This window comes from Pantherophis guttatus, chromosome 4 (genome assembly GCF_059756535.1).
Source record: "Pantherophis guttatus breed Tessera chromosome 4, ASM5975653v1, whole genome shotgun sequence".
Lineage (NCBI taxonomy): Eukaryota > Metazoa > Chordata > Lepidosauria > Squamata > Colubridae > Pantherophis > Pantherophis guttatus.
Window position 1 is genome coordinate 154,075,303 of NC_142066.1, and position 12,878 is coordinate 154,088,180.

The 12,878-nt window shown below is 41.6% G+C and overlaps 1 protein-coding gene across 2 annotated transcripts in view; it reads left to right on the forward strand.

Moving 5' to 3' along the window:
* Positions 1-12,878, forward strand: part of VILL (villin like) — a 60,353-nt gene that overhangs the window by 22,622 nt on the left and 24,853 nt on the right. For both annotated transcript variants that reach the window (XM_060683218.2, XM_087893117.1), the window contains exons 4-11: positions 28-224; positions 1,207-1,315; positions 3,008-3,118; positions 6,185-6,384; positions 7,193-7,271; positions 8,265-8,363; positions 10,078-10,231; positions 12,158-12,258. In XM_060683218.2, the coding sequence (XP_060539201.2) occupies positions 28-224; positions 1,207-1,315; positions 3,008-3,118; positions 6,185-6,384; positions 7,193-7,271; positions 8,265-8,363; positions 10,078-10,231; positions 12,158-12,258 (1,050 nt within the window). The remainder of the gene's footprint in view (positions 1-27; positions 225-1,206; positions 1,316-3,007; positions 3,119-6,184; positions 6,385-7,192; positions 7,272-8,264; positions 8,364-10,077; positions 10,232-12,157; positions 12,259-12,878) is intronic.

A 12,878-nucleotide genomic window follows, 5' to 3' on the forward strand; every position in this document is an offset into this window, starting at 1 on the left:
TTTAACGCCACGCTTGTTCCTTCGCAGAACACAAAGTTGCAGCATGGCTTTGCCACTGATCTCCACTATTGGATCGGGCGCGAAGCCACTCAGGACGAGCAAGGGGCTGCTGCTTTCTACATCACTCAGATGGATGATTCCCTGGGAGGGAGACCCGTTCAGCACCGAGAGGTTCAAAGACACGAATCAGCTGCTTTCAAAAGTTATTTCAAGAAAGGCATCATGTGAGTGTTGGGAAAACTTCTCTACGCGATGAACAAAAACTCTTAACAACCTCCTGTTTCTTTTATTCATTTCACTTGTTTAACAGTACTCTAATTTGGGTAGTCCTCGACTTATGACCCATTGTTTAGCGACTGTTCGGAGTTACGACAAACCATCCCTGGGGGGTGTATTTATGACCCAGTTGCAAAGTTTCAATAATTGCCCCCCTCCCTCTGTGGTCATGGGACCACGTTACAGATACTGCAAATACTGCAAGTTCGAATCTCACCAGGCTCAAGGTTGACTCAGCCTTCCATCCTTCCGAGGTAGGTAAAATGAGGACCCGGTTTGTGGAGGCAATAAGCTGACTTTGTATAAAAAAGGACACCGCTTAGGGGGGCCCAAAAGCCCTACTAAGCAGGTTTATACAAAAGTATGAAGGCTATTGCTTAATTAATTTATTTATTTATTATTTATTAATTTAATTTGTATACCGCCCTTCTCCCAGAAGGGACTCAGGGCGGTGAACAGCCAAAATTAAAAAACATACAAATGCAAAAGTTAAGATAATTAAAAGAATTAAATCATTAATGCATTGTAAGCCGCCCTGAGTCTCTGGAGAAGGGCGGCATATAAATCGAACCAATAAATAAATAAATACTCAGCAACCCACAATCCACAATCATGGCCATTTGCAGCATCCTATAATCACATCAACATTTTTGCTGAAAACCGGTATTTTCAGAAAAAAAAAAAGTCTTAATGATGACTGAAATGAAAAAAGACTGTAAAATCAGGCTGGTCACTGTTTTGTGACCATGACAACTTGGGAAGTTCCATGATGGTGGTAAGTCGAGGACTACTTGTAACAATGAGGTCTAGAAACCTATTCTTTTTTTTAAAAAAAATTTAAAGTAAGATTCTAACTAGCTAGCGAGTAGCCAATTATTTTTCTAAAACCCTCCCTTTTTATGATTAAATATTAAGTCTTGTTTTCAACAGCTACAAGAAGGGAGGAGTGGCTTCAGGGTTCAAGCATGTTGAGACTAACATGTATAACATCAAAAGGCTCCTTCATGTTAAGGGCAAGAAGCATGTGTCAGCGACAGAGGTAAGGACAGCCCCTCCCCTGATATATATATATATTTAATATATTTGAAGTCTCAAAAACTAAACTTCAGTTCAGATGCAACTGTCCAGACCAGGAAATTAACTCAGAAAAGCTAAAACTATTTTTTCAAGGCAGTTAACAGAATAACAGAATTGGAAGAGACTTTGGAGGTTTTTTTAATAGATTCACAGAGTTGGAAGGGACCTTGTAGGTCATCTAGTCCAACCCCCCCACACCCACATCCAAGCAGGAGACCCTACACCATTTCTGACAGATGGCAGTCTGGTCTCTTCTTGAAAGCCTCCAGTGATGAAGCTCCCAAAACTTCTGAAGGCAAGCGCAAAACATTCTGGAGCCAAGTCATGTAATACAGGGAGTCCTCAACTTACGTCCATACCTGGGAACAGAACCACCAATGTCAAGGGAGTCATGCCCGATTTTGCAACCTTTTTTCCACCACCGTTGTTAAGTGAATCACACAGTTACTAAGTGAATCCGGCTTCCCCCACTGTCTGGGAAGGATGCAAATAGTGATCCCATGATACCATGTTGCCATCAGTGTTGTACATACATGCTAGTTGCCAGCCATCTGAACTTTGATCACGTGTCCATGCAGTGATGGTCATAAGTCTGAGGACTGGTCACAAGTCACTTTTTTCAGGGTTATTACAACTTTGAAGGGTCATTAAATATATGGTTCTAATTGAGAACTACTGCTAACAGAATCTCCCAGCTCTGATTGTGCTCTATTGCCTCCTCCCCTTCCTATCCTCATGTGAAATAGGAACGTACAGGTAGTCCTCGACTTACAACAGTTCATTTAGTGACCATTTGAAGTTACATCGGCACTGAAAAAAATGACTTATGACCATTTTTCACACTTATGGCTGTTGAAGCACTGCCATGGACACTTTTTATCTATCTATCTATCTTCACAAATTTATACAATTTTATACAATCTCCAACACCATTTATATATTCACTTTTTGCCATAATATTCACTCTCTCTAATTTTTATAAACCAATATTACCCTTCATCCTAATCTCTAATCTTAATAAAATTCAATTTTTTCAATTAAACCCCTTAAATTTAAAATCTCACAACATAATGTAATTCCCAATATTTCCTTAAATTCCCTTATTATAATCACAAATATTTTTCTTTATCAATTGTTTTGTGAACCGGCCAATACTCTGTTCAGAAAAAATATATTGTATGTTTGTTTATGTAAAAAATAAAAAAATAAAACTTTTTACAAAAAAAAAAATTACAACAGTTCATTTAGTGACCATCGGAAGTTACAGCACTGAAAAAAAGTGACTTATGAGTGCTTTTCACACTTAGCACCATTTCAGCATCCCTACAGTCGCGTGATCAAAACTCAAAACTTGGGAACTGACTCATATTTATGACGTCCTGGAGGGTCATGTAATCCCCTTTTGTGACCTTCTGATGAGCAAAATCAATGGGGAAGCCAGATTCACTTAACAACCAAGTTACTAATTTAACGACTGCAGTGATTCACTTAACAACTGTGGCAAGAAAGTTTGTAAAAGGGGCAAAACTCACTCAACAAATGCCTCTTAAATTATGGGCTCAGTTGTGGTCGTAAGCAGAGGACTATACTGTACCTGTGCTGAACTTTTTCATATTGTTTTGATGACAGCATTTTTTTGTAAACCTCCAAACAGGTTGACCTTTCTTGGGACAACTTCAACAAAGGTGACGTCTTTCTTTTGGATCTTGGCAAAGTGTTAATCCAGTGGAACGGGCCTTCCTGCAACATCGCTGAGAAAGCAAAGGTCAGCCATGGAGAATAATATCTTGATGTAGTTTTGGAGACCTAAAACACTAACCAAGGTTATAAGAACATAAGCAGAAATCTAGTCTGCTAGATCTAGTCCAGCCATCTCTTGTTATGATGGACCATCAGCTACCTGTGAAAGCCCACAAGTGTCCCAGAAGATGATCTTCAAAGGAGTCCCGCTACCATCAAGGCTAAGAACCATGGGTCTTCAGGATCTCCATGATTGAGTCCAATTCTTTTTTGGAAGTCAACAAAGCTAGTAGCCAGCATTACATCTCAGGGTAGTGAATGTCTGTAGAGATTCTCAATCATCCAAGTCATGGTTGTCCCAAAGGTGCTTTTTCAGGAGGCAACTGGACTTTCTTGTTTTGGGGGGTTTTTTTTGAAGACGTTTTGCTTCTCATCCAAGAAGCTTCTCCAGCTCTGACAGGATAGTGGGGAACGGAAGGATTTATACTCCTTGCAGAGAGCTTCCTTTTAGAAGGAGTAGGAATGGATTTCCAGAGGAAAAAAATTGCAGACTACAGGAACATTTTCACTACTCAGGAGACCCTGAGGACACAGGTAAACCTCCAGGTAGCCTCAATGACTTGTTAAAAGGATGCAAATGACCAGCTGTCTGCAAGGAATATAAATCCTTCCATTCCCCATTATCCTGTCAGAGCTGAAGAAGCTTCTTAGTTGAGAAATGAAAGAAAAAACAAGGAAGTCCAGTTGCCTCCTGAAAAAGCACCTTTGGAACATGGTAGTAAATGGTGCATTGTATAGAAGAAACATTTGTGGAGTTGACGATGGCTGTTAAGGATATTGTTGGCTCATAACCGATGTTATGGGTTATTGAGCAGAGTACCCTGTGAGTATGCACATGAAAACGGCTGAGAGTGTTTATGAATAATCACAGTTAATATATAGACACACTGAGTTGTGGTAGTCTTTTACTTTTAGGAAAAAGTAAAGCAAAGTCCAATAACAATCCAGGTCATACACAGAAAAGGCGATAGTTAAAATATCAATTCAGGGATATTCCAAGTACAAAGTCTTCTTACCAGTTGTTGTAGTTATTACATAATAAAACAGTTCTTGAGTTTCAAACAGGAACAAGTTCAATATTAAAACATTCAATAAATAGTAGAAAGCAACAGGTAGCAATGATCAAACAGTGATCATGCAGAGAGAACAAGTAGAGAGTAACAGCAAATAAGCAGATAAAATGGTGTAGTATCCACAAGCCATGATTCAGGCTTCCCCTTAAGTACATTGGCTACAGAGCTTAGCCAATCAGGATACAGGATGATGCAATACAGTCTTAAAGCAATATAATACCTTTGGAGTGCAAACATATATTGATAGTTTATATATAACCTGATCAACTAGTTAGACAATAGCCATTTCCTAACAATGGCCATGAAGTTAGAAAGTTAGAAGGCTCCAGGAAAGGGGTCAGAAAGAGGAGGCTGGCTCAGGAATTCTGGGAGTTGAAGTCCACAGGTCATAACGAGGGCAGAGTTGCCTGTCTTTGCTCTTGAGGATGGTTATAAACCTTCATCGATGGGCGATTATAGACTGTAGATCTTTAAAGGAGAATATTCGTCGATCAGGGTTGAAATGAGAGGTCTTTGTTGCCTTCTGAGCTGGGATGTTTTCTTGCCGACATTTCATTACTCAAACTAGGTAACATCATCAGTGCTAGTAAGAAATATGGCTTGCTCTCAGTTTATATACTAGTGTTCTGCCTTGAGCAAACCCTTCTCCATACTAGCACTGATGATATTACCTAGTTGGGTAATGAAACATCTGCAAGGAAACCACCAAGCTCAGAGAGCACCAAGGACCCCTCACTGCTCTAGGCCTAGATCAGTGATAGCTAACCTTTCTGCCATCACGTGCCAGGAGCAGGGGGGGTGTTGCACACGTGCATGCCCACAACCATAATTCTATGCGCCCCGCTCCCGTGCATGCGCGCACGACACCTCCCCCCCACACTTCTCAATCCTGGCATGTGATTGCCCGGTAGGCCTGTTTCTCTCTCTCACGAGGCTCCAGAGCCTTTCTAGGAGTCTGGGGAGGGCAAAAACGGCCTTCTCCACCCCCACCCCCCGGAGGCCCTCTGGAGGCTGGAAACTGCCCATTTGCCAACTTCCGGTGGAACCAGAAGGCCCATTTTTTTCTGTTCCCAGGTTCCAGAGCTTTTCTAGGAGTCTGGGGAGGGTGAAAACAGGCCTTCCCTACCACCCCCCAAGGCCCTCTGGTGGCAGGAAACAGCCTATTTCCCTACTTTTGGTGGGCCCAGAAGGCCCGAAAATCAACTGGCTGGCGCGCGCATGCACGCCGGAGCTGAGCTCACGTACCCACCAATATGGCTAATGGGTGCCACTTGTGGCACGCGTGCCATAGGTTCGCCATCACGGGCCTAGATTATTGATATAATGCATTATTAAGACGACAGAGTATTTTGTACAAATTTTATAAAGAGTTCCAACAAATGATCCAATGCAACAGTAAAAATATTTAAAAACGAAGACTTGATTTGAACTTGACGCCTCAACAAATTATCACAAATCTTTATTACAATCTTAAACCGCCATAAAAAGTTGCCACGCATCTGAAGTTCGATCATGTGACTATGAGGATGCCGGAAGAGTTGTAAGCTTGAAAAACAATCGTAAGCTCCTTTTTTCAGGGCCCTTATAACTTCAAACAGTCACTAAACAAATAGTTGTTAAGTCAAGGACTACCTGTAATCAGGCTGGATGGCTTGTGATTTGCATTGTTTGGTCTTTTTTTTTTTTAATTTGATTTCTATGCCGAGACTCAGGGCGGCTTAAAATGCGTTAAACAATAGCCTTCATACTTTTGTATATTTATACAAAGTCAGCTTATTGCCCCCACAATCTGGGTCCTCATTTTACCTACCTTAGAAAGGATGGAAGGCTGAGTCAACCTTGAGCCTTGGAGAGATTCGAACTTGCAGTAATTGCAGGCAGCAGATGTAAATGGATGTTAATTAGTCTGCTGAGCCACCAGAGCTCTTTTTGTATCTTACTGTATCCCCATTGACCAGGGAATGATCTTGGCACGAAGCATCCGGGATGGCGAGAGAGGTGGACGTGCCCAAATTGCTGTCATCGACAATGAGAAAGACAGCCCGGAGCTAATGCAGATCATGAAGGCGACTCTGGGTGAAAGGACCCGAGAGATTAAAGAACCATTACCGGATGAAAAAGCAGACGAACATCAGAAAGCCAATGTCCGCCTTTACCAGTAAGTTCCCATTGTCCACAAACTTGGAGAGTTTTTTTTAAATTCAGCATTGGAGGGCCTGCCTCAAAAAAGAGGGAAGTCCACTTATTTTCCAAGGCAAGAGAAGAAACACTGGATGGAAACTAATCAAGGAGAGAAGCAACCTGGAATTAAGGAGAAACTTCCTGACAGTGAGGACGATTAACCAGTGGAACAACTTGCCTCCAGAAGTTGTGGGTGCTTCATTACTGGAGGTTCTTAAGACGAGACTGAACAGTCACTTGTCTGAAATGGTATAGGTGTCAGCACTTCAAACTGCATTTACTCTAGGGCTGACATAAGAAGGAGAAGCGGCGGCGTCTGGAAAGGGACGTTTGACTTTTCACCTACTTATTTTCCCTGGAGATAATATCCCCTAGGAGATGGGATGGGAGGGGGGAAATTCCTTTGAGCTGGAGCAGTAGATTAGGGGTAGAGTGACTTGGAAGATGACCAATGAGTGCAGAGGAGTGGGGAATGGAAATGGAGGATTTTGGGTCTGGAAGTCAGTGTTGGCTGCAATGGAGTCGGAGTTAGAATGCCGTGCTTAATAAATGGGAGTTTTTCATCAAAGACTTTGTTTGAAATGCAATTTATTTGAGACGACCTCGAAACCTGACAATAGGGTCTTCTGCTTGAGGAGGGGGTTGGACTAGAAGACTTCCAAAGTCCCTTCCAACTCTATTCTGATTGATCAATTGATTGTTCCTTGAAATGGCAAAAACCTGTGGTGAAGTAGAAATATATGCAGAAAAAGTTAAATATTTACATTGCTCGTTTCTACCTATAGTGTGTATGAAAATGGCAAAGACCTTGTGGTTCAAGAAATTGCAACCCGGCCCCTCACCCAAGACCTCCTGAGTCACGAGGTAAGATATGCAACTGCTGAGCTGATATTGTTTCGTTTAGGTGCCCCACAAAAGGGACATCTCAATGTAAAAGAGATCAGTTCTGATCTGGGAATCTTTGGTTGAAATCCTGTGTTATTTTTCTTCTCTTTCCTTCCCCTCTTTCTCCTTTCCCTTCTCCTTCTCCTTGTCTGTCTTCTTCTTCTCCTTCTCCTCCTTGTCTATCTTCTTCTCCAACTTCTCCTCATTGTCTACCTCCTTCTCTTTGTCTTCCTGGTCAACCGTCTTCTTCTCCTGCTTTATCTTCTTCCTCTCTTCCTTGTCTCTCTCCTTCCTCTCCTTGTGTTCTCCTCCTCCTTGTGTATCTTCTTCTCCAACTTCTCCTCATTGTCTACCTCCTTCTCCTTGTCCTCCTGGTCAATCATCTTCTTTTCCCGCTTTATCTTCTTCTTCTCTTCCATGTCTCTCTCCTTCTTCTTCTCCTTTTCCTTGTGTTTCTCTTCTTTTTCTCCTCCTTGTCTATCTTCTTCTCCAACGTCTCCTCATTGTCTACTTCCTTCTCTTTGTCCTCCTGGTCAATCTTCTTGTCTATCTTCTTCTTCTTCATCTCCTTTTTCTCCTTCTCCTCTTTATCTATATTCTCCTTCTCCTCCTCCTACTCATTGTCTACCTCCTTCTCCTCCTCCTCCTTATTTATCTTCTCCTTGTCCATCTTCTCCTTCCCTGTTTTCTTCTACTCATTGTCTATCTACTTCTCCTTGTTCACTTTGTCAATCTTCTCCTCCTTGTCTATCATTTTCTTCTTCTCATTCTCCTCATTGTTTAAATTGTCTTTCTCCTTGTCCATCTTCTCCTTGTCTGTTTTCTCCTCTTCGTTATCTATCTCCTTCTCCTTGTCCTTCTTGTCAATCTTCTCCTCTTCCTCCATGTTTATCTTCTCCTTTTCCTTGTCCATCTTCTCCTTATCCCTTCCTGTCTTCCTCCTTCTTCCTTCTTCCCCTTCTCCTTCTCCAGGATTGTCACATTATAGACCAGGGAGGTTTGAAAATTTACGTCTGGAGAGGAAAAGTGTCCAGCAAGGAAGAAAAAAATGCTGCTTTTAGTCGGGCAGTGGTAAGTGATGTGCTGAACTGAAATGCTCTTAAGAAACATCTTAATATGTATTCTACATTTTAAAAAATAATAATTAGCATGTGAATCAGTAGGAATAGAAATCAGACACATGCAATTTGTTTGGGAGAGGATGAAAATAACTTATGCTTGTAACATGGAGCACTGAATTTGGTTTTCTGCTCATAAAAATATAGATTCTCTCCTAGGGGCCTACCTCGCAGGGTTCTGAGGAGGATAAGAGCATAGAAAATATAGTCCTTGATTTACGGCCACAATTGAGCCTAAAATTCTGTTGTAAGTTCATTTGTTAAGTGAATTTTGCTGCATTTTATGACCATTCTTGCCACATTTGTTAAGTGAATCCCTGCAGTTGTTTAATTAGTAACACGGTTGTTAAGCGAATCTGGCTTCTCCATTGACTTTGCTCATCAAAAGGTCACAAAAGGGGATCACCTGACCCTGGGACACAGCAATGGTCATAAATATGAATCAGTTGCTAAAAGTCAGAATTTTGATCACATGACCACAGGGATGCTGGAAAGGTCGTAACTGTGAAAAACGGTCGTAAGTCACTTTTTTTAGTGTTGTTTGAATGGTCACTAAAAAAACTATTGTATGTCAAGAACCACCTATAAATTCAATCAATCAGCTCCAAATCAGGACTGCAAAGATAGTGAAGGAAAAGATTTCCTTAGATTTTTATTCCACCTTTCTACTTTATAAATAAAAATGCAGTACAGTTAATCCTCGATTTACAACAGTTCATTTAATGACTGATCAAAGTTACAATAGCACTGGAAAAAGAGATTTATGACTATTTTTCACACTTAGCGACCATTGCAGCCATAGTCACGTGATCAAAATTCAGAGGCTTGGCAACCGGCTCGTATTTATGACGGTCATGTGATTCCCTATTGTGACCTTCTGTCCATCTAAATCAGTTGGGAAGCCAAATTCACTTAACAACCATGTTACTAACTTAACATCTGCAGTGATTCACTTAACAACCGAGGCAAGAAAGGTCATAAAATGGAGCAAAATTCATTTAACAACTGAAATTCAGCAACTGAAATTTTGGGCTCAGTTGTGGTCATAAATTGAGGATTACCTGTAAAACACAGATTACCTGTGTTTACAGGTAATCCTCTTTATTCCTCCTATTTTCCCCATAAGAAAAAACGATTGCTAAAACTCTCTCACTCTCTCTCTTCTTTTTTTTTCTTTCTTCTCTCTCTCTTCTTTTTTCTCTCTCTTCTTTTTCTCTCTTCCTTCTCTCTCTCCCACTCTCTCTTTCTTCTCCCTCTCTCTTCTTTCTCTTTCTTCTCTCGCTCTTTCTTCTCTCTCTTCTTTCTCTCTTCTCCCTCTCTCCTCTCTCTCTTTCTTCTCTCTCTCCTCTCGTTCTTCTCTTTCTTCTCTCTCTCTCTCTCTCTCTTTCTTTTCTCTCTCTCCTCTCTCTTTCTTTTCTCTCTCTTCTTTCTTTCTCTCTCTCTCCTCTCTTTCTTCTCTCTCTCCTCTTGTTCTTCTCTCTTTCTTCTCTCTCTCTCTCTTTCTTTTCTCTCTCTTCCCTCTCCTCTCTCTTTCTTTTCTCTCTCTCCTCTCTCTTTCTTTTCTCTCTCTTCTTTCTTTCTCTCTCCCTCCTCTCTTTCTTTCTTCTTTCTCTCTTCTCTCTCTCCTCTCTTTTCTCTCTCTCTCTCTCTCTGTTGGATCTTCCTAGGGCTTCATCCAAGCCAAGGGTTACCCTTCCTCCACGAACGTAGAAGTTGTAAATGATGGAGCAGAATCCGCCATGTTTAAACAGCTTTTCCAGAAGTGGACAGACAAATACTCGACCCAAGGCCTTGGCAAAGCCTACACTCTTGGAAAAATTGGTGAGATGGGGGGGGACGGGACTCCTAACTCTCTCCTTACTCCACATGTATTTTAATCCCCAAGAGGGGGAGAGAAGAGGATTTTCTCCCAATGCCACATTTTTGCTCTAACAATGATAGCATCCAGCCAATCTGGGATGATCTTGCAAAAGCTAATCAGGGCCAGACCTAGGTAGTCTTAGGACCGGATGACCAGGAAATCCCACAGGTCGGGAGTCCCCAACCCCCTGGCTTTGGCCCCTTACTGGGCCGTGGTCTATTCAGAACCATGCCACGAAAGAGGCTGGCCAACGTACACGCACAGCTCCAAAGTCTTCTATTCTTTCTTGTGTGAGTGGAACTGTGCGCACACACACACATGTGACTGTGCGCCAGTCCGCCACTCACACGGCCCAGATTCCCTCTCCCTCCCCCCCCCCACCCCAAGCTGGGCCACTAAGCCACAAAGGTTGGGGACCACTGAGACAACTGTAGACTAAACTGGGAAGTTGAAAAACAAAAACATCGCAGAAAAGAACAAGGCCACCTTCCCAATTTTTGAAGAGTCAACTCAGGAGAAAGAAATATCAAAAGAGCCATTTGGTGGAACCCTGCAGATCCTTCACAAAGATGATCTTGACAGAGACAGGTGGATCCGTTATCAAAGTGAAAAGAGGAAAAACATGATTAGGTCCAAAACTAAGAAAAGATGTAGATGATAGAGATAGAGGTAGAGGTAGAGGTAGAGGTAGAGGTAGAGATAGATAGATAGATAGATAGATAGATGGATGGATGGATGGATGGATGGATGGATGGATGGATGGATGGATGTAGGTAGGTAGTAGGTAGGTAGATAGACAGATAATAGATAGATAGATAGATAGATAGATAGATAGATAGATAGATGGATGAATGGATGGATGGATGGATGGATGGATGGATGGATGGATGGAGGTAGGTAGGTAGGTAGGTAGATAGACAGATAATAGATAGATAGATAGATAGATAGATAGACAAACAGAGACAGACAGATAGACAGATAATAGATAGATAGATGATAGATAACTGTGTTTCCCCAAAAATAAGACCCTGTCTTATATTTTTTTGAACCCCGAAATAAGTGCTTGGCCTTATTTTCGGGGAGGTCTTATTATTTTGGGGCACGTGGAGCAAGATGGGGCTCCTCTTGTCATTTTACCTGATTTCCAGCTCTGTCTCCCTGACCCTAACCAGAGGAAATGGCGGGGACCAGCTGTGCATGCGTTTAAATATTTTCAGGGAGGACTTATTTTTAGGGGGAGGCTTATTTTAGTACATGCGTTCAAAAGCCTGATTGAGTTTACCCTATTTTCCCCAAAATAAGACATCCCCTGATAATAAGCCCAATTGGGCTTTTGAGTGCATGGCAATAAGGCTAAGTGCTTATTTCAGGGTTCAAAAAAATATAAGACAGGGTCTTATTTTCAGGGAAACACGGTATTATCAGGGGATGTCTTATTTTCGGGGAAACACAGTAGATAGATAGATAGATAGATAGATAGATAGATAGATAGATAGATAGACAGGCAGATAGATAGAATAACTTTATTGTCACATTGAATGTACACTAATAGGTATACATTAAAATGACATTTTCTTGCATACACCTCCAATATACACTACATAAACGTGACAAAATAAAAAATAAAAAAATAAATTCAAAATTAAAATAAAATAATAAGTCAACTTCTTGTGCAGTTGAATTTCTTTATTTGCTCTACATAGTAGGCCTATGGAGTAACACTCAAGACCATAACAACTGGACTTGTGCAATGTTGTGCACAATTTGGCTAAGGTTTCCCCTTCCCTTAAAACGATGCAGAAACTCAGCTGCGAATACGTGTGTGTTATTGAAAATTTTCCAACAGCCTGCTTTGTTGAAGTTGTGTATTCTTGTCTTACGTGCAGCCAAAGTGGACCAAGCGAAATTTGACATCACTCAGTTGTACATGACACCAGAAGTGGCCGCTGAAGAAAGGATGGCCGATGATGCCTCTGGAAAAGTTGAGGTGGGATATTTTAAGTCCTTGATTTACGACCATGGCAGCACAATTTGTGTTGTTAAGCAAGGCCATTGCTAAATGAGTTGCACCCAATTTTATAACCTTTTGGGCCACAGTTGCTAAGCGAATCACTGTTGTAAGTCAAGGACAACCCATAAGGAGGGTTTGCTAGACAGGATGGCCCCTATGACATCTTCTTCCCAGAGGCCAGGGAAATCTAACATCTGGCACGTTCTGCAGTGGTCAGGTTTAACAAGTTTAGCAGCTGCTCTTCTGTTTCTTCCCACTTTTGGCATCCTTCCCCTTGGTCTTGGTCCAAAATGGTCTTTTGGGACCACTGCTCTCCTGAGAAATCTGGAAAGTGTTTTTGTTTGCAAGAGGCCAGCCTGAGATCAGGGTCCCCAAAGGGAGATTCACCAGGACCAGTGGCATCCTTCATTAGTCTTCTGGCAAGCTGGAGAAGGGGGAGCTTTTTCACTCTTCCATATACAGGTATACATACTGTACACAACTTACAAAGCAGGACAAGAAGCAACAGATGGAAACTAATCAAGGAGAGAAGCAACCTAGAACCAAGGAGAAATTTCCTGACAGTGAAATTTATTAATCGGTGGAAGAACTTGCCT